The sequence below is a fragment of the Vanellus vanellus genome (genome assembly GCF_965231255.1).
Source record: "Vanellus vanellus genome assembly, chromosome: 1".
NCBI lineage: Eukaryota > Metazoa > Chordata > Aves > Charadriiformes > Charadriidae > Vanellus > Vanellus vanellus.
The window spans coordinates 203,181,170-203,201,578 of NC_138905.1; the positions used below are offsets into that span (position 1 = coordinate 203,181,170).

General features: G+C 40.1%; 2 protein-coding genes across 2 annotated transcripts in view; one reads left to right on the plus strand and one right to left on the minus strand.

The window, feature by feature from the left end:
• The window catches only part of PARP4 (poly(ADP-ribose) polymerase family member 4), a 58,019-nt gene extending 57,248 nt beyond the window's left edge, over positions 1-771 (minus strand). The window contains exon 1 of the mRNA XM_082496087.1: positions 755-771. The gene's annotated coding sequence lies outside the window, so the exon portion shown is untranslated. The remainder of the gene's footprint in view (positions 1-754) is intronic.
• A 2,156-nt stretch (positions 772-2,927) lies between these two features.
• Positions 2,928-20,409, plus strand: CPAP (centrosome assembly and centriole elongation protein; the record flags this gene model as incomplete). The annotated part of the gene is made up of 16 exons (XM_082496191.1): positions 2,928-3,347; positions 5,368-5,495; positions 6,354-6,583; positions 7,636-7,780; positions 9,374-9,479; positions 9,778-11,413; positions 12,865-12,997; positions 13,827-13,992; positions 14,840-15,079; positions 15,691-15,790; positions 17,908-18,005; positions 18,715-18,813; positions 18,924-19,064; positions 19,177-19,261; positions 19,359-19,479; positions 20,081-20,409. 16 exons carry the CDS (start codon positions 2,928-2,930, stop codon positions 20,271-20,273), a joined length of 4,041 nt encoding a protein of 1,346 aa, XP_082352317.1. The 3' UTR covers positions 20,274-20,409.

Here is a 20,409-nt window from a genome sequence, read left to right on the forward strand (position 1 = left end):
AAGGATTTCACACAAGCTTGTACTTCATGATCAAGCTACAAATCCAACACCATTGTTAGCAATGGATTATATTTTTAGCAGAGAGGGAGCCAAAAATAATTTTTTATTGTCCAACAACAGACCATGAATAATCTGTAGTCCTGTAAGGCCTTCAGTGTGCAGGTAAACTGAAAACACACCTCTACGGTATTTTCCTGTTAAAGATGGCAAAGGGACTAAATGTGATGCTGTGCTTTAAAAAAGCATGAGTGCAAAACCTTGCATTTTTGAGCACAGTAGCTTCCCACCGTTAAAGCAGAATCCAGTCTGAGGGCAATCACATAGACAACATATTCATAACCGACAAAATCAAAGTGCAGGAAAGGTGATGGACAGTTTAGCAGAAAAAGCCCTGTGGAACTACAGAAAGTAACAGCAGAAATAATTACTAGGAGTAGGCAACGGAAAGGGCTCCCCTGGATTTACACAGCCCAGAGCTCGGCTTTGTACCTGCCCAGAACAGCTGCAAAGCCAGATCACAGCCTGTGACACACCACAAGTTTTTGGAGAGTGACACTCTGCCACTTACTGGAGTTTAGAGGAAAACACCAATTTCGCTGAGGAAGACAGAGCCGGCCTAAAGCACGAAATGCCAGAAAGCCAGGGGATGCTTCTTACCCACTGATCTCTCCGTTCCGCCCTCACCGCAGCTGTTTAAAGATTAAAAGGGTATAACCAGCCGCAATAACAGCACGCTAACAGTCCACAGCCTTACCCCTGCAGAAACCCTCACACCCTGGAAGGCCTGCGGACAGCTCACTGGGCAGGAATCTCCTCACACCCCGCGCCGGGAGAACGCACACAGCGCGGACGCGGCCTTCCGCCTTCCTCGGGAGCGGCGCTGCCCGACGAGAAGCCCCGTCGCGAAGGCAGGAAGGGCCCGGGTGCCGCCTCCACCTGCCAGTCCGTCCTCAGAAGCGAGGGGCAGGCCTTGCTGCCGGAAAGGAACCCCTTCGCCTCGATCCCCGCCGCCTCTTCCCGCCCCTGACAGCCGCGGGCAGGAACCGGGGCAGCGACCACTGCGGGCGCACTGCTTCCCTGTTGATGCCCGTCAACGGCCTTTTCGCCGGTGAGTCTCTTGGGAGCTGTAGTTTGAGCGCCCAAGCACCGCCTCGCGGTTGGTGGAGAAGGCGGCGTCTTGGGACTACAACTCCCAGCATGCCCGCGCCGGGGCGGTGCCCAGCCTGTGGCGCCGGGAGGCTGTGCGATGGCGGCAGGTTTGTAATCGAAGGAGAGGGGTGGCGACCGGAGCGAAGCGTTACTGCGGAAGTGGTCTGAGGCGCGCCGCCAGTGTTGCTACCTCGGTACCTGTGAGGGGCCGCGGGTCTGAGCTGTCGCGGTGGGGGTGGTTCGGGGCCGGGGTAGAGGCGTCCTCCGTGAGGGCGTCGCGGTGGCGCGGGCTGGGACGGTGTCCGTCTCCGTGAGGAAAGGGAGGCGCCGGGCCCGGCCCCTCGGCTTGGCTGAGGAGTGTGGCTGTGCTCGTCTCCCCACCGGCGGCCTTTTTTGGGGGGGTGGGGTGGGGTGGGGGGCGTGTGTGTTCCTCCGTCCCCCCCGTCCCCCCTCACCTTCTCGGGACGGGTCAGCTTCAGCCCTGCCAGCTCTTTCGGTTGGCACGGAGGTGGTGCTGCCCTCAGACTGTAGGGGAAGCTCTAAACTTGGCAGGCTGCCCCGAAAGGGTCTCCGAAAGGTGACGGGGGAAAACCAGTGTGTGACCCACGTAGGCTTGAGTTTGCCTGTGCAGGAATCTGTGCCTCGCTGGGAAACTGCCACTGGTGCCTCAAAACTGAAGGTGGTTGAAAAACGTTTTCCTAAGGGAATTTCGCTGTTTCTCCTACTCACAGTTTAAAACTTTGGTTGGAAGTGTAAACCCTGTTACAGCGGCGAAAATTCAGCAAGAGGTGGTGTCAGCTGATCTCCTGGGAACAAGGAAGCTTTAAGAAGTGATTTCCTGACCAGCAAGACTGGTGAGCCTGGGCTGCTGCGGTTGTCTGTCCTTTCCCCCGGTGCCTTCTTTCCCCCGTGTTCCCCATGACACACCATATGCACAGGCAAAGAGTTAATTGCCCTGGGACTAGTTTGAGGTATCGGGGCTGAGTGGTCAGGCTCTTGCTGCCGCATCGTCAGGGGTAGCAGCAGTTCTATCTCTTTCTTCCCGAGCGAGGAAGTCACTCTGGGTCTCCTATCTACCTGAATTCATTTGTGTTTTATGACGCTTGTAGGAATTTTGTTAGCACTGAAACGTTTGCAGTCTTCAAAGCTTTTTGGGGATGGATTTAAAAGAAGCTGGTTGGGAGGAAGAAGCTAACAGGCAGTGTGGTTGTAGAGTTTCCATGAGAAACTAAGGAAGACACAAAAATGATAAGTGCTGCATTGAAATACGTGCAGTAAAATGTTTGTATGGATGGACATATTTGAAACCTTGCATTAATATGAAGGTCCCATGCAGGAAGTCTCTCTTTCAACTCCTGAAATCACCTCTCTTCTTTTGTTGCAGGCATTTAAAAAAAAACACCTGAATCCCTCTCTGTACCTACTGAAGAGAATATTACACACAGCTTTATAATATTTGAGATAATATTAGCTGTACTCAAATAGTAAGATTAAAAGTTGGATTATGTGGACTTTCTGGACAGAAAGTGTTTGTTACTGGTTGTCTAAATTGTTCCTATGGCCTAGGGAAAAGTAGATGGTGACTTATTTCTATAAATACACTAGGTTAGTTATAAGAAATTAACTTTCTTTTACTGGAAATCTGTTATTGTAGATTTCTTATTTTTTTTATCTGTTTAATTCCTAGGTGCTAAAAGTAGGTAACCATCCATACCAAATACCTGGAACTTCAGAAGTTTTATTGTCCTAACGCTACATAACGTAATATTGTTACGTTAATGCTCTATCAGCAAATAATTTGGAATACAGTTTACAAGATGCCAACTGTTGAAGATCTGAGTAGTGAACAGAACTTCATTGCACATTGGATGTCCGATAGTTCCCGTGCTGGAGTCTTATTAGATCCTAATTTTACTGGTTTGAAAATGAACAAAGAAAATTTATTATCTGGACCTGAAAACGTCACAGCTTTCCCTGCTGAAGGGTTGCATCTTTCAGACAGCTGTTCTGTAAGTGAGGACTCCTTGTGTGAAGAAGAGTCTGGCAGCATTTGTACACTTCGGTCGTATACCACTGAAACATGTTTTCCAGCAGCAGCATATAATGTAGAAGCCTCTAAACCAGACTTTGTCCATGGTGAAGTGGATGGTCAGAATAAATCTGATCACAGCGATCCACTCTTACAAAAGCTTGAACAGGTAAAAGTTCTAGAATTTCTTGATGTACATCAGTTAAGATTTTGTTTCTGTGTATGATTTGTCATACCTGGAAGTAAGCAAACTCTTTGCAACCTATAGAACACAGGAAGCTTAAAGAGCAAGTCATAAGTCACAGTCATGCATGCATAAAAGTTGGTGTCCTTCTCATGATATGCAGTTGTTGAGAGTCTTAACTTCTGTTGTTTCCAGCTGGCACAGGTTGTAGTTGAAAATGAAATTGTATTCAGTGGCAGTGTACTTGTTCTCAAAATCTTTTTACTTGGAAAGGTACACACAGTTTTACAACATTCTGTTGTTTCTTCACTTCAAGCTGTGGAAATAGGGTGCTGGTCATTACAGTGGTAGTACTTCACAACAGGTATTCACAACATGGTGAAGTTGTGTGTTCTTTTATCTACAGCAACATCTTCTGTTAGTTCTCAAAGTAGGTATGTACAGCCATATACCTGGTTCTGTTTAGATGAAGAGAGATGTTAGTGTTGAATGTGATGAAGCATTCAAGACATCGGGACAAAAAGGCCTGGAATTCAAATGCTTTGATGTTATTGTTTTTTTCCAGTGCAAGCATGTCAGTTAATCCACTGTAACTGGCTATATATTTGCTCATACCTCTTCCCAATTACTACATATAAATTGTGTCAGCTGAAAGTGTTCAGAGGCACTTTAATAGATCTTACTGTTAAGGATTAAGAACTCGCTCATCTCCTTGTCCACTCTGCTAGCAGCTACCTCGGCACAAATCCCTGTCTGTTTGCTCAAGTGGGGTGTGTGTGAGTCTCTAGAGTAAAACTCCACAACTTACCTGGTGCTATAAAAGTTTTCTCCTCTCTTTTACATGATAGGAAAATATTTATTCACTTTTTCAGTATTGTCAGCAGTATCAAATAGTGGCTAAACAACAGATGTTAGCTGGCTTAACAATATTTTAAGAGGAATTAAGTCTCCTGTCTTAGAAAGTTATTGACAATCTAATATATTATAAAAAAAAAAAAAGAATCTGATGTTTGTAATGTCAAATGTAGGTTTGGATGTATGAGATTTTTTTTCACTTTGGTTTTCTGAGGATGTTGTTATTGGGACAGGTAGAAGCATGATTTCTTTAATAAATTAAGTGAAGAGGTTGGAGATGAGAAGTCAACTCTGGATCTTGATCATTAGATCATAGCTTCTTTCTACTTGCATATTGCCTTCTGTTTTCACTGGAACTTTAAGGAACTACAGGTGAAATTCAAGGGAATTTTTCCTTACCTGTTGGATAACAGGTGTGGTCCAATTGTTCATCTGTGGAAGGATTTCATCAGGCCTCTTGTCTTTCCTTTAGAGGAGCTGAAACTAGCACATATGTATGCGTTGGAGGTAGAGATGGACATGGAGGCCCACCATCCATTGCTGTGGCTTGGTAGGGTATGGAATACCTTGCCTTGATATGGCCCTCGAGGCTGGTCTTGAGGAAGTGCCAGCGACTCCTGCTACACAAGGAAATGAAGACTGGATTACTGAATTTAATCAATATTTTAATTCTTCTTTTTGGGCAGCATCACGAGTCTCAATGTTCTCTGGTGTTCTTTTTCCCTTCTCTTGGTCCTTTGTATCAGTACTGTTCACTGTAAGTGAGATCTTGGAGAGAAAAAAACCCAACACACTTTTTCTAAAGTTTTATTTATTATGAAGTGTTCCACATTCTAATAAAAACACGGCTTAGTAGAAGTTTGTGTTAAAAAAGCAGAGTTTGAATATTTTTTCCCATGCAGTAAAATGAATGTTCTGATTCCTATTGTTTACAGATTGGTCAATTAAAGACTAATGGAACTGTTAATTGGGCAAACCAGAAATTGCATGTGTACTCATAGATTAAAAAAAATCTTAATTTCCTTCATGTTACACTTACCTAAAGCAATACCTTTAAAACAAGAAGTACTCATTGTCTTGATGTCACTAATTCTGTGGTACATTCTAAGTGAACCTTGGCTCTAATACATTTATTTTTTTGTTTGAAAAGCTGAAGGAATTGCAACAACAGAAACAGGAACAGCTAAAGAAACAACAGATGGAGCAACTTCAAAGGCTAATGGAAGAGCAGCAGAAGCTACTTAGCATGGTATCTGGCCAGACAGCAGTTCTTGGTAAGTTGAGAAAGCAAGCATATGACGTACTTTGAGTAAACTGAAGAATTTAATCTCATTTTCCAGTTAAAATCTGAAAGTGTATTCAAGAGTTCTTCATCTGAAGACTACTTGATTAGTCGAAGATAAATGCTGCATTGCTTCTGTGCCTGAAAGTTTAGTGCCACTGTAGAAGGAATACTATCCTGTTTTTATAAAATGCCTACTGTAATTGTAACTTGATCAATATGTGCTGTGATGGGAGTCCTTGTCTCGAAGAACATATTTTAAAGACAGTGTAAAGCAAACCTTTTCTTTCTGATTAGCTGTTCATCGCAACACTTTTAATTGCTTTAAGCTGTCAGTCTATCCAAATGAAGTTGTACCTCCCTTTTTTTGCTCAAGTAGCACAAATTTATTCAGGTGATGAACTGAACTAGACTGGGAGCTGATCTGTATTGAAAAACACTCGTAACCTGTATTGAAAAACACTCGTAACCTGTATCAGTTTTTCAGTCTCGTTTGCTGTGTGCAAAGGGAGGGGATAGTGCTGGGCTGGAAAAAGCTTTCAGAGTTGAGCAGGGGTATTTTGTTTTGTTGATAGTGTCAGTCCAACCTGACGTAAGTGAATATCTTTTTGTTTTTTTACTCTACCTACTCGAGAAAAATGAATTCAGGGCTTAGCATTAGGAGAAGAAAATCCAGATTCCCTAATCACTTGTTTTTGATCAGTAACATATAAGGACGGAGGCGAGGCTGGGTGATCAATCTTGTCCTTCAGTGCCTTTTCTTTTCTCCTGTGGAACAGTGTTGTTGTAATGCAAGCACAATGACACAGACGTTTTGGTTTTTTTTTTTTTTTTTTATTTTATTTTTAAGGCAGTACTCTAATGGCTGAAAGTCAAAAGCGAAGACCTGGGCATTTAGTGGGCTTAACAAAGTTACACCAGTTGCCATCATCTGGGTATCAGAATCACTTTGAAGACAAAGCTTATGCTCCAGTTCTTTCTCCACATCCACAAGACAGGGATCTTTTACAGAAGTTAAACAACAAAGAATGCACCTCATCTTTGAAGAACAGTCTTTCAGAATTGTCTGCTTGTGATAAACAAGGTTTGTGTGTGCCTCTGAAAATGCAGAACTGTTTGAAAAATGAGGAAGACAAATATATTACTGGTTAGTCATTTATAGAAAGATAACTTGGTCTGTGGTGTTTTTTTTTCCCCTTGTAGTTATTGATCATAATTTTCTACTACTTATTGTGAAGATTTTATACAAGTGTTGATTTACTGACAGCTTACAGACCTCAGTGTTCCTGTTGATGTCCACGTGAATTTTGTTAAAAGCAGCATGAGGAAAAAATAAAGTTGTTCTGTCTGTATGAAATGCTTGTCTGTTTTAGGAAAAAAAATTAAGTCTTTACTGCTAAAGCTTATATATGATAGAGACTAGGAAAATAGCAAATAATGACAGATATTTTGGCTGAACTGCACCCATTTTCACGTGGCAAATGGAAAATAACAATCTATTCAGGAATACAGAATGTCTTCAGACCAGCTCTATTGTGAGGATTAGCAACTGAACTGGAATTGGGAGTCAAGATGGGTTGCCAAAGAGATCCCATCACACGACTAAAAAGTATTTGTATATCAGAAGCAATGCACTGGAGTTGTTTACCTTTTTAATCTAGCAATTTAATAAGGTTGCTGAAAAACTGTAGGAGATCTTGGGGAAAAGGTATGAGACTGCATTTCATCGTACTTCAAACCAGCTTTAAAGCTTTTAATCAGAGGGCTTGATCTATGAGGATGTGAAAGTATACATTTATCTTAATTTATACATATGGGAAACAGAAGCTTGATGAGAGCCCTTCAGTACAGGAGACATCCAAATTTGTTCAGCTGTTTTATTTTTAAGCCATAAATTAACGATAGCAAACAAGATGAACAATCAGAATGGGTTATTAATTGGATGCTCCTTTTAAAAGAAAGCTCAAATTCAAATAAGAATTAATTTGGGGAAATCCTAGGACTATTTTATGTAGGAATTAAGACTACGTTACCATGAAGCTCCCTTCTGTTTTTAATCTGAACTGAATGCTGCTTAAAGTATGAGCTGAAAACTGTTTTGTTGGGGAGGAAAACAAATTTCTTTTAACTCCATAGGAAAAAATATTTGGTGTCCAGAACAAAAGATGGAAATATTAAAGGAGAGTGAAGATCATCATATTGATACTTTGTGTGTGGAAAGTGCAAATCTCTCTGAAAATTCCAGCGAAGGAAAACATTTGTGGACTGATACAGAGGAAAGGTAATTCAGACCATTATTATGCACTTTTTAGGAAATGGATAATGTGAGTTTGGTTGAATTCTGAGTCCTGATTGAAAGCGTCTGATACTCTCAATTTGTGTGGCTTTCTCAACCAAGGATTCCATTTTGCTAGGTACTGTGGAGATCTGTAGTAAGAGAGGCTCTGGCTTGAAATTGCTTATGCTACAAAAGATGGGATGTTGTGTATTGGCTGAAGAGGTGTGTACAACTTGCAGTAATGGTAGTTTAGAAGCACATTTTAATATAGGCTTAGAATATAAGCAGTTATAATTACCCTTCCTAATTTGATTTATTACAACCTCCTATCCACTCTTACGTGGCTATAGTAATGTGAAAGAGGAGTGTAAGGCTGTGAATTTTCAGATTATTACCAGGAGTTTTGTTTGTTTAAACATCTGTTTATGGCTAAGAAGTAATGAGAAGGCTTCTGCCACAAGCACTATTATGTGTAGTAAAAGCTTTGTTTATGGAGTTGGTGAAAGAAAAGTAGTGGTTGGCATTGTTTTGAAGCTTTGCCTTGTCTGCCGGGTCATCATGAAAGCAAGAAATACTTGTTCTAGGCTGTGGTGGGTTGAGCCCAGCCAGCAACTAAACACCCACCCAAGTTGCTTGCTCACTTTGTCCCCCAGAGCAGAATGGGAGAGGAGCAGACTCAAGAGAACTTGAGGGTTGAGATAAAAGTAGAGGAAAAAGGGAAAAAAACAAACAAACAAACAAAAAAAACCAAAACAAAACCCAACAACCAAACCCAAGTGATGCAAAGGCTGTCACTCGCCACCTCTAAAAGCAGACTGATGGCCACTTGGTTTCTGAGCAACAGCTACTTTTGGAAGACCAAGCCCACAGTTTTTACTGCTGAACATGATGTTATATGGCATAGAATATCCCTTTGGTCAATTCGGGTCAGCTGTTCTGGCTGTGTCCTCTCTCAGCCTCTTGCCCACCCCCAGCCTACTTGCTGGGGTTGGAGGAGCAGCATGAAAAACCAAACAAAGCTTTGATGCTGTGGAGGTGGTGTTCAGTAATAGCTAAAACCATTGGTGTGTTATCAACACTGTTGTAGTCACAAATCCAAAATACAGCACCATATGGGCTGCTATGAGGAAAGCTCACTCCTTCCCAGCCAGGCCCAGTACAAGGCTGTGAAGGAGGATGAGTATCAAAGGGAGAGATAAGGAACATGATCTCAGTAGCATTACTGAGTAGGAAGGTGATACTGTAGAAATTGGCAGTATGACTAAAATATGAGTGAAAGTTTGGTGGTCTGGGAAGAAGAAAGGGTCATTGAGGAAAAACAGTGAAAGAAGAAACAGCAAAACCTGCATACAGTATCTTTTGGGTATGTATATTAACTAGAGCAGAGATTTGACAAACCATTTCTCAAAAGATAAACAGCTAGTCTCATAATGCATTTCTCAGATTAACTGACACTTAATGACAAAAGTACCTCATAATTTGTCATTTTTTATGTAATTACACCTTAGGTCTTTGAATAACAGTGATGTTAAACGGTTATTTTATATAGAAATGTAAGACTTGATTTTTTTTTTTTTTTTTTTTTAATTACTCTAGACCTATTAAAGCTGCGATTCAGGAGAAAAAACAGACATTTGAAGAATTCCTGGAAGAACAGATACAACTAGAAGAGCAGCGTCTGGAGCAAAACGAGAAGTTACAGGTTATTATTTTTTTTTTAATCTTTATTGTTCTTTATATATTGTGCCAAGATGCGATAGGTGCTTTAAAAATGTACAAAGAAGACTCTAGGATCAAAATCTAACACTGAAAGCAATATTCACATTCTTAATAAAACAATAAGCCCCAAATATTTCACTTGTTTAAGATGTCTTTAAAAATCCGGTAGAAATATACTATATAAATTCCTAGTCATATGTGGGGTTTATTTGACGAAATCTTCAAATTGTGTAAGGGGCTTTTTAACATTTTGTGGTTTACTTTTCTTTACCCCTTTTCAGGAGACAAATGGATCAGCCATTCAAAAACCAGTGATCAAACGACCTTTCCTGAAAAGAGGAGAAGGCTTAACAAGATTCACTAATGCCAAATCTAAAATTACAAAAGTTGGAGAAAACACCCCAAGACTTCAACAAAAGGCTTCAGATGACAGAAATGTTATTAAAGTTGACAGATCACAAATACAGAAGAAAACTATGCCTCCTGGCAAAGAACTGGTTTCTGAGAAGCCTTTTGGACCATGTAAAAAATATAACCACCCCGATAAAGCAAAACACTGTCCTATTCAGAAGACCCTGGTACTCAGGAATCACAATGGGAAAAATATCTCACCATTAGAAACAAGAATGCAACCAGGAAAAAATCATGATGAACAGACAAGAGATTCTTTCCCATCAGAAATTAACAACAAAATAGAAAATAAAGAGAACATAGTAGAATTTGCAAAGTCTAACACTGGCAAAATTGGAAATAAATTACCTGGCACAGAAAAGCCTCAGTTGTCTCATGAGCTGGCCAGTGCCTTTTCTAATTCAAAATGTCCTGTAGGTCACCCTGAAAAAGATCCAGAACTGTCTTTTGAAGTTTCATTTCAGAATAAGCTGGAAAACTGGGAGAAAGAAAAAGAAAAGGAGAATCTAGAATTAGATGAATTTTTGTTTCTAGAACAAGCTGCAGATGAAATATCTTTCTCAAGTAATTCCTCATTTGTGCAAAGGATCTTAGATCACGATCGGCAAACTTTAAAAGGACGTAGAATGTCTTCTACCCCTATCAAAGCAAAACAGCAGCAAGTAAAGGCAGTGGCTGTTGAACTTCTAAATAGGAAAAATGAAAAAGCAGACTGTATGACACCGGGAAATATAAATGACAGAGCAGTTATGTGTACAGTCTCAAATTCAGGAACAGCTTTTAGAATGAAGGATCCATTGAATAAAACGGACAGTGAAATATTTTCAGCTTCTTCCATGACAGCAGCTCCTGCTTTAAAAAGTAATCAATGGATTGTAAATGAAGATAAGGGTGAGGGTGATACTACTACAGATTCTGAGAGTGAATTTGAGACCACATTAAAGCATGAAAATGAAGGTGTTAAGACATCCTTTATGAGCCATAGAGAAAGTGATCCAGAATTCTTTGATTACGGAGGTTCTGTTACAGATATCAGCAAAGAAAGCAAAGATAGAGATGCTGACCTTGGCTTGTCAGACAAAGATTGCAGTGCACTGTCAAAGCAAAAGATTAGAAAAGCTTCAGACCGTCAGAGCAGCATGTCTTGTATAAGTAGGAGTAAGTTTGAGTTTGATGATGAAAGAACATGGAGTGATCTTGATGAAAACTACGTTAACAGTGATTTACCTGAAAAATATACTAAAATACCATTACAGATAGACTTTTCCAGTAAGAATGATACAACTGTCCCAGATAAAACAATAAAGAGAAAAGTTGCTTCAAAGAGGGGAGATGAAGTGTCCGAAGAGTCTGCAGTGGACAGTGACTCAAATGGACCTCCTGTATCAAACCTGATGATGAAACTGTTTCCTTCACTGAAACCGAAACAGAAGGCAGGTTTTCATTCAGAGCATGAAATTAAATCAAATGTGGAACAGGAGCCAGGAGATGAAAGAACAGCAACTGGTAGGAAATGTTGAAGAAGATGTATATTACAAGTCTTTCCTTTTAACGCTTAAGCTGCAACCTGAGATTACACCAAAGGGTGTTGCAGGGAATGGCACTGTTGTCACCTTTCAGCTCCTCTCCTGGTTACATGTCTGGTGTCAGATCTAACAATTATGCAATTCCCCCCCCCCCCCCCCCCCCCCCGCGGCTAGTTTTTTGTCAGACTAGCTCATTGAACTAACTTGATCTGGGGCTGCTTGATCACTGTTTTCAAATCAAGGAAAGTGTCAAAGGCATGCCAAAAATGAAGTGGTAATTCCCTTTCCAGTGACAGTGTGCATTTACACCATAGTAGGGTAATGCTATGCACTGTTACGTTAGCTTGTTCCTCTTATAAAATATAACAGCTTGTTCCTCTTATAAAATATAACAGCTTGTTCCTCTTATAAAATATAGCAGCCCTGTTCGTATTTTCCAACAGTAGTATAGCATCTAGAGAATTCACGTGGAATATGGGAAACATGGATTCATTTTTCTGCTTTACCCATCTTGACTTTGACCATATGGTTATAGTCTGGGGAAGGACTGCCTCTAAATGCAACAGCTTCAATGAGAGCTTTTATGTGAGATCATTAAAACCCCAATTGTTCAGTGAAAGCATGATGGCATAGCCTAGCATTTAAATCTCTTTTCTGCAAGGTGGCGAGATCTTGGTTTCCAACTCTGCTCCAATGAATGTTTAGGATTTTGTTTAGGTTTTAATGAGAAGTTCCTATGAAAGCTGCTATTTCTGCTTATTGTTTTTGATTTTGAATTGATTTTGTAGGGTTGCCTAAAGATTCCTGCTAGATGATGTTTGCAGGAAGAGGGATAGGGGTTTTTTAACTGCATCTCAGAGCATTTAAGGGTGAATGAGGCAACTACCTACGCTGCAACATCAGTATTTACGCTCTTCCCTTGCATACTCAGAAGCAGACTATTAAAACCCTGGGAGTGTTAAGTAGTGACTGAACAGGAAACTGGGATGGCAAAAAAGCCCACAAATACTATTATTGGCCTCTACAGTAGATTTCGTATCGGTGATGGGTATGAACAGACTTTGTTGTGAATAAAACTTGGAAAAACTTCAACCATAAACTTCCCTGTTTGATGCTTGGCTCTTACACCTTCATTTAATTTCTCTAGCTTGACATGAAGCCCTTAACATTCCAATTCCTAGTATACATTTAGTTCTACAAAGATGATAGATATACTGAATGTTTCAGGTACTTGAATAAATAGTGCAGAGTACTTTAAAATGTCACTTCTGTGTTATGTGAATAGTATAATTTTGGGTTTTTTTTGCAATACTATTACTATCTCTAAAATAGTATCACTTGATATTTTTTTTTTAACTGGTGTATGATAATAGTTTACTTCAGTCTTATGGGTGCCACTTGGATAACTTGCACCTGGCTGTTCTTTGACAGGCAACACTGTTCCATCCCAGGTACTGAGAGATACACTCGCTGAATTGGAAACTGAAATAGCGCGATTCAGAGCTGAAAACGCAACTCTAACTAAACTCCGTGAAGAAAGAGCGCATGCCTTGGCAAATATCAGGTAATTTTTGATTGAAACATTTTGGTGCATTTGCTTACATAGTATGATCCAGACTATCATAATGTCCAGTTACCAACAGCACGGGTCAATAATTACTGTGTTTCAGGTACAGTGGAGACATAGGTCAAGAAACTGGTTGTTGCTCTAGATAGATATTAAACTGTAATTATTACTCACACACAAATTATAATATTAAGAACCCCTGCTAGTTTAATATGATGTCCTTAAAGGCCACACGTGAGAGAATTTGTGTATTTTTGTTCTGAGTGATAACGCAGTCCTAAATTGATCTTGATCTTCACGTTAACATGATTGATGTTCTTCCTTTGGATTGGAGAATATTTTCATTTAAACTGGGGGACTTGTAAGCGACATATAGAGCAGAATAATCATCTCTGGTGACTTAAATGTGGCAAACCTATTCCTACCAAAGTCACTTTTGTTTTGTTTGGAAACAGCATCATGTCATTGGCTAATATTTAATTTGTGACCTCCTGCTGTTAGCAGATTCTTTTTTCCCCGGTAATTTTGGGGGAATGGTGTTCTACTGCTCTGAAGAATGTTGGAACATTTTAGCCAAAGCTTTGTTAAATTCAGGATAACTTTTGTGACTAGAAGATATAAAAATAGAAATTGTTGGACTTCAAACACTAGCTGTGTGACAATTTTTACTTCCTAAATAAGTAATACCATTTATAGGTAAGTCTTCCTGGGGGTAAAGATGCTGGATTGGAATCAATGACCACAAAATTCAGTATTTTCTTCCTTAAAATCCAGATTAAAACCCCCAGTTTGGGGCTAAACCAACAATTTTCTTTCATAATTATAGGAAAGAAATTGCAGACTTTCAACAGCAGAAAGCCCAAGAACTGGCTGAAATTGAAGAATATAAAAAAAAAGAAATGAAAAAACTGCAAAAGGAGCGTAAAGTTTTTGAAAAATATACCACAGAAGCTAGAGCAATTCCAGATAAAAAAGAACGTGATGAAATTCAGGTATAAAAATATGTTATTCTTCTAGTCTGCACAGGAACACTTAAATTAATGTAAAGGCAGTCGAGAACTAAATTCTAACTTAATTGAAAGGTTGCAAGTGATTTTAAGATGGTAACTGCTAGTAGACATGGCCTAATTAAGGAAGGAACTACAGTCTCCACAACCTTGTTTAATGGTTTTAAGGCAAAACCCCCTGATGAGCAAATCCTTTTGTCATGTTTCCATACTAAAAACTGCTCCTGACTATGGTAGAATGATCTTCAACTTTGATACAAAATTGCTCTAGTTAATACTAAGTTGTAAGTTTTTATTCATGGCAGTGGATCAAAGTGCAAATTAGAGCTGTACTTGAGTTTTGTTCTGTCTATAACTGTTGTACAGTAAAGGTAGTAATCTCCTACAATTTTCAAAGTTACATTTTATTGCTTGTAGGTCTTTGGGTATCAGAGATGTACGAAATAAGTTCTGTTTGTTCCTTCGTTGTCAGGATGTACGGTATTGAGGCGTATAGACAACTTGTATTAAACATCACACATGGATTTCCCTCCTCCTTCCCTACAAATTTTCCTAATATAACTTCAACAGATTGGAGTAACATTTGCTAAACTGGCTAGGCAGATTCCCGTGTGTTTTATGTGACTGTGTCCTCCCTATTTTCCTGTCCCAAGATTTTTGAAGGGTTCTCTCAAGGGTAGCTTTAAATATTTCACATTTCTGTCTCAAGTGTATTTGTACTGGCCAATCTATGAAGTGTAAAGGATACCAAGAAGGCAATAAAGAACATTAAAATCTTCTAATATATTAAAAAATGAAAGCCCTTTAATTTATAAATGTGCATTTTTCTAAGGCTTTAAAACAGCAGATTGCAGAATTACAGGACGATATAAAACGAAAAGAGGCAAAATGGTCAACCACCCACCGACGCCTGAAAGATCAAATAGAAGCTTTAGTAAATGAGAATATGGAGCTAAAAGAGGAAGTCAAAATTATGGAGAGGTTTCGTTTAGAAGCCTGGAAGAAAGTAGAAGCTGCTGAAAACAAGAAGAAAATAGAAAATTCTGGGATGACTTTAAAAAAAGCAGAATCTGTAAGTTATTAACCTTGGTGTTTACTCTACTCTAGTTGGTGAATACTCTTAAGTTTTGGATTATAAACTTGGAATCCAACAGCTAGAACCTAGATGTTTACTTTTAATTTACTGATATTGGGAGTCCAGTAGAGGTGACAGACACAGAATTTTGTTAACGTCACGTTCTCTCCAAATGTGAATGTTTACAGTGTGCAGCATCCATTCTGTTGAGGAATTCATCTTAGAAATTCAAAATGATGCAATTATAAGAGCAAAATCATAGATTGGACCTAACCTGTGAACCTCTGCGCCTTAAGGATCAGCCAGACAAACCAGGCAGTTCACCATTGTCTAAAGCAGTTATATTTCGTTTTGAAACTAACTATTATTCTGGATTGCCTGCACCAAATTAACATTCTGGTAGTGAGGCAGCAGACAGAGGAAGAGTTCCAAAGTATAGCTTGGGCTACCTCACACAAGCCTTTCTGCTGACTGAATCTCAAAAATGTATAGTTTGTGCAGAAAGCTTCCAGTAAATTTCTTGTCATATGGTGTATAAATTTTTTGCTGCTGTATGAACATTTATGAATAAATGTCACATAAACCACAAATAACTTTCTTTCTTTTAGTGTCTACCAAATAGAGGCCCAAAAAGTCAAACTGCATCTCAGCTGCTTCCAGTACAGAAGTGCAGCAAGATAAATGGCAGAACTCATTCACAGGCAAAAGGTATAAATATCTGTCCAATCAGAGAATTCTAACTCTTTTAAAGAAAATTAATGTGGATTTTTGCTGTTATTACAAAGAGCGCATCATCATCTCAAAATTGAGGTGAGAGAATAGGTCGTAATGGACTCATTGAGCATGTTAGGGGTCAGCTCTGATGGCCTGTACTGTTCAACATCTTTGTCAGCAACATGGACAGTGGGGTCGAGTGCACCTTCAGCAAGTTTGCCGATGATACCAAGCTGTTTGGCGAGGTAGACATGCTGGAGGGGAGGGATGCCATCCAGAGGGACCTGGACAGGCTGGAGAGGTGGGCCCAAGCCAACCTCATGCAGTTCAACAAGGCCAAGTGCAAGGTCTTACATATGGGTTGGGGCAATCCCAAGCACAAATACAGGCTCAGTTGGGAATGGCTGGAGAGCAGCCCTGAGGAGAAGGACCTGGGGGTGCTGATTATTGAGAAGCTCAACGTGAGGCAGCAATGTGGAATCACAGCCCAGAAGGCCAACTGTATCAAAAGAAGTGTGGCCAGCAGGTCAAGGGAGGTGATTCTGCCCCTCTACTCCACTCTTGTGAGACCCCGCCTGGAGTACTGCATCCAGCTATGGAGTCCCCAGCATAAGGACATGGACCTGCTGGAGCGGGTCCAGAGGAGAGCCACGAGGATGATCCGAGGGCTTGAGCACCTCTCCTAGGAGGAGAGACTAAAAGAGTTGGGGCTGCTCAGCCTGGAGAAGAGAAGACTCCGAGGAGACCTTATTGTGGCCCTCCAGTACCTAAAGGGGGCCTACAGGAGAGCTGGGAAAGAACTATTTACTCTGGCATGTAGCAATAGTACGAGGGGGAATGGCTTTAAACTGGAAGAGGGCAGGTTCAGATTGAACGTTAGGAAGGAGATTTTCACTTTGAGGGTGGTAAGGCACTGGAACAGGTTGCCCAGAGAGGTTGTTGGGGCCCCGTCCCTGGAGGTGTTCAAGGCCAGGCTGGAAGCCAGGATGCTTTTAGGAAGCATTTTTTCACTTAGGAAGCATTTTCTCACTGAAAGGGTTATTAAACATTGGAATAGGCTGCCCAGAGAGGTGGTGGATTCACCATCGCTGGAGGTGTTTAAGAAAAGGGTAGATGAGCTGCTTAGGGACATGGTTTAGAAGTGGTGGTGTTTTTATCAGGGTAGGTTAACCGTTGGACTTGATGATCTTAAAGGTCCCTTCCAACCTCACTAATTCTATGATTCTATGACGTGGCCTTGGTCTATTGCAGGGGAGTTGGAACTCGATGATCTTTGAGGTCCTTTCCAATCCAAAACATCCTATGATTCTGTGATATGGATAAATACCTCGCAGGGTAAAATTCTGGAGAAGGATGTGATGAGACTATTCTGGTCATGTTTGGTGCTCTGGAGCATACTAGAAGCTGCATTCTGTAATCCAAAATGGCATTCATTGTTTACGTTCATTCAAGCCACGGACGTTGATTAGGTGATGATGCTGATAGCATTGGAATTGCTGTGTTTCTTCAGAACCTTCTGGTAGCATGATTTGTAATCGTATGGGCAGTGCTGTAGTGGGTGTTCTTTGCTCACAGTTAGGAGGAAATGCTGTTGCCAGCTATACCACTTCCTAATGAATGATTACGTATGAAAATAACTGGAGGGTACTTATTGTCACCTCTGACAGCTCAAACAAACATTACATTATCTGTTAGAGAAGTATGTTCCAGAATTGAAGCCCTTGCTGGTTTTATTTTGGTAATCTCTCTGGTGTGCTAGGAGACATGGGAGAAGTCTTCCAATCAGTTCCTGTTAGAAGTTACATTAGCTTCCTTTATTCATTATAAGGTTAAACTAATAATGTCCTCTAGATCCCTAGGGGTGGGAAAAATCCTTTGTAAATCTACAGGAATGAAATAGGGAAGTGCAAGTATTATGCCTGTTGCAGTAATTCTTCAATGACGTACTTGAGGGAGCTGGCTTATGCAGATTCCTTTCATAAATACGCTGCTTTCAGTTTCTACTGCACTTAAATGTAGGTGTCCTATAGAACTTGACCTCCTATATAACACTTTTAAACTGTACTTTAATTTTACTGTCCATAGTAACTTTATCACGTGTATCTGAGTAGGAAAGCTTTCTAGAACACCTGCATCAGCACCTGCTATTGACAGAAGCAACTCTGAGACAATGGTGGCACTAGAAGATTCTTCTAAGACATTTATGGTAGTAAGTCCTGTATCTTGATTTGATTTTTAAGGGGGGAGGGAAAACCCGAAATAAAACAATAGCTACTTGTACTTAAATGAGTATCCAGAGGGTGACTGGCGAAGCTGTTGACTCAACTGCTGTGCTCTTCAACTGCCCTTTTATTGTCGTATCAGAAAATGGCTATGTAGTAGTCAATGCAGAATGTTCTACCTGTGCCTAGTTGCAACATTCTTTGGCTGAGGAAATAAAATAATTATCTCTTGCTCCCTTGATTTTTGCAAAATGTTTTACTTTTTGAGGGAGGGGAAAAAGAGGGATATTTTATATGCTCCATGTAGGGAAACTGCAAGAATCTTGTAAATGGCTGGATTAATTCTTGCATTAATTGCTGTAGGTAGCATTCAGGTGTAGTGAAACTTCATCAACTGTTTCATACCTTGATACAGATAACTTAACACAGTTCAGCACCATGCTACAACACAACACTGAATTTCACTTTAGTCCAGGCTACAGCTGACTACAGACAACCAATTATTGTCAAGTCTCAGTCTGTCTTAGCACCTGAATTATACCTAGGAGTTACATAAAACCCAGATTGTGTTTATGCCTTCCTATACTTGTCTTCCTCCCCTGATGCTCCTCGTTTCCTAAAATACCCGTTACCCTAGGAAAAAAATATAAAGATGAAGCTTGATTTGAGTTTATGCTTAAATTATTGTCATTTCAGGACACCTCTCCTCATGAAGCTCACGTGCCACTACCATCTGGACCTACATCTACAGACAGTGAAGAGATACAGAGAGAAACTGCTTATCCTGATGGAAAGGTAAAATGAGAGCTCGGCACTCTGAAATTCCACAAGACCGCTATTGTGAAAGAGGAATGAGTGTGTGAGTGTAATGGTTCAATATTGACCTTGAATAATGTATTCATTAGGTTGAAAAGATTTTGAAAAATGGCTGTCACCTCATATTTTTCCCCAATGGGACATGGAAAAAAGTGGGTTCTGATGGGAAGACCATAACTATAACCTTCTTCAACGGGGATGTGAAGCAGGTTATGCCTGATCAAACAGTGGTACGTATCCTGCATCTTCTGCACTTTTCTATAAATACTTATTTATGCACATGTGTGTACACTCACATAAAATTTCTCACTAGTTATGTTAAATCCAACCTGTTTTCTGCAGATTTATTACTATGCTGATGCTAAGACTACACATACTACATACTCTGATGGCTTAGAGGTCTTGCAATTTTCAAATGGACAAATAGGTAAAGAAAGCACTCAAACCAACCAACCATCAAAACTGCTGCCTGTATTTATACCTGCATTTATGTAATAAGCATATTGTCTCAAAATACATTTCAGAGAAGCATTATCCTGATGGCAAGAAAGAAATTACCTTCCCTGATCAAACTATTAAAAATTTATTTACGGATGGGCAAGAAGAAAGTATCTTTCCAGATGGTACTATTGTTCGTATTCAGCGGTAAGCTTTCCTTTTCAGGCACCCAAGGCTGTTGATGGGAAAGTAGCAATTAGGGCTCACTGACAGAGGCAGTATATGGTGACAGATCTGTTTCTAGAAGTTTACATTTGAATGTACCGTAGTGTGAACATGTATTTAATGTTTGAATTTTTTTTGCTAGCTTGGAGGAGACATAAAGACTGCATGCCTATGTGTATTTTCTCATACCCTAACCTGAGAAATCTTTCTAATTTATGCTTAATTCTAGAGAACATATCTAGTGTGGCAAGCAGGTCTGACTGATAACTGATAGCAATCAAAACTTTTCTTGGACTGTTGCAGCAACAGATTTAGTGCAGAGAAAGGGCAGTAGATGCTCTCAAGTATGAAGAAGTCATGTTAGTTCTGCAGAAATAGGTTTCCGAGTACCAACCAGCTGGGATGACGTTTAACAAAACAGGCTTTTCAGAAATAGTGGTGTGTTGGTTGTTTTTTTTTTTTTTTTTCAGAGTTCTTTCATTTAAGCTTGCAGACTTAACGTTTGTTCTGAGATTAATCTTAAAGCCTATGGATAGTCCTTGGTTTTTTTTTTAAATAATTGTATAAATTTTATTTAATGCAGAGATGGAAGCAAAACTATAGAGTTCAATAATGGCCAGAGAGAATTACACACATCACAGTTCAAGAGACGGGAGTATCCAGATGGTACTGTCAAGACTGTGTACATGAATGGACAGCAGGAAACAAAGTATGTCTCTGGGAGAGTAAGAGTAAAGGATAAGGATGGTAATATTATCATGGACACCAAGGTGTAGGTAATGTCAGAAATGTTGGAAGTGTTAGCACATCAGCAAAAATAATGTACGTTCCTGTAAACAAGAAGTGAAACCCCTTTAAGCTTGTGTATATATGGTTTATAGTTTTTCTGAAATAAACTTATTTTTCAGTGGA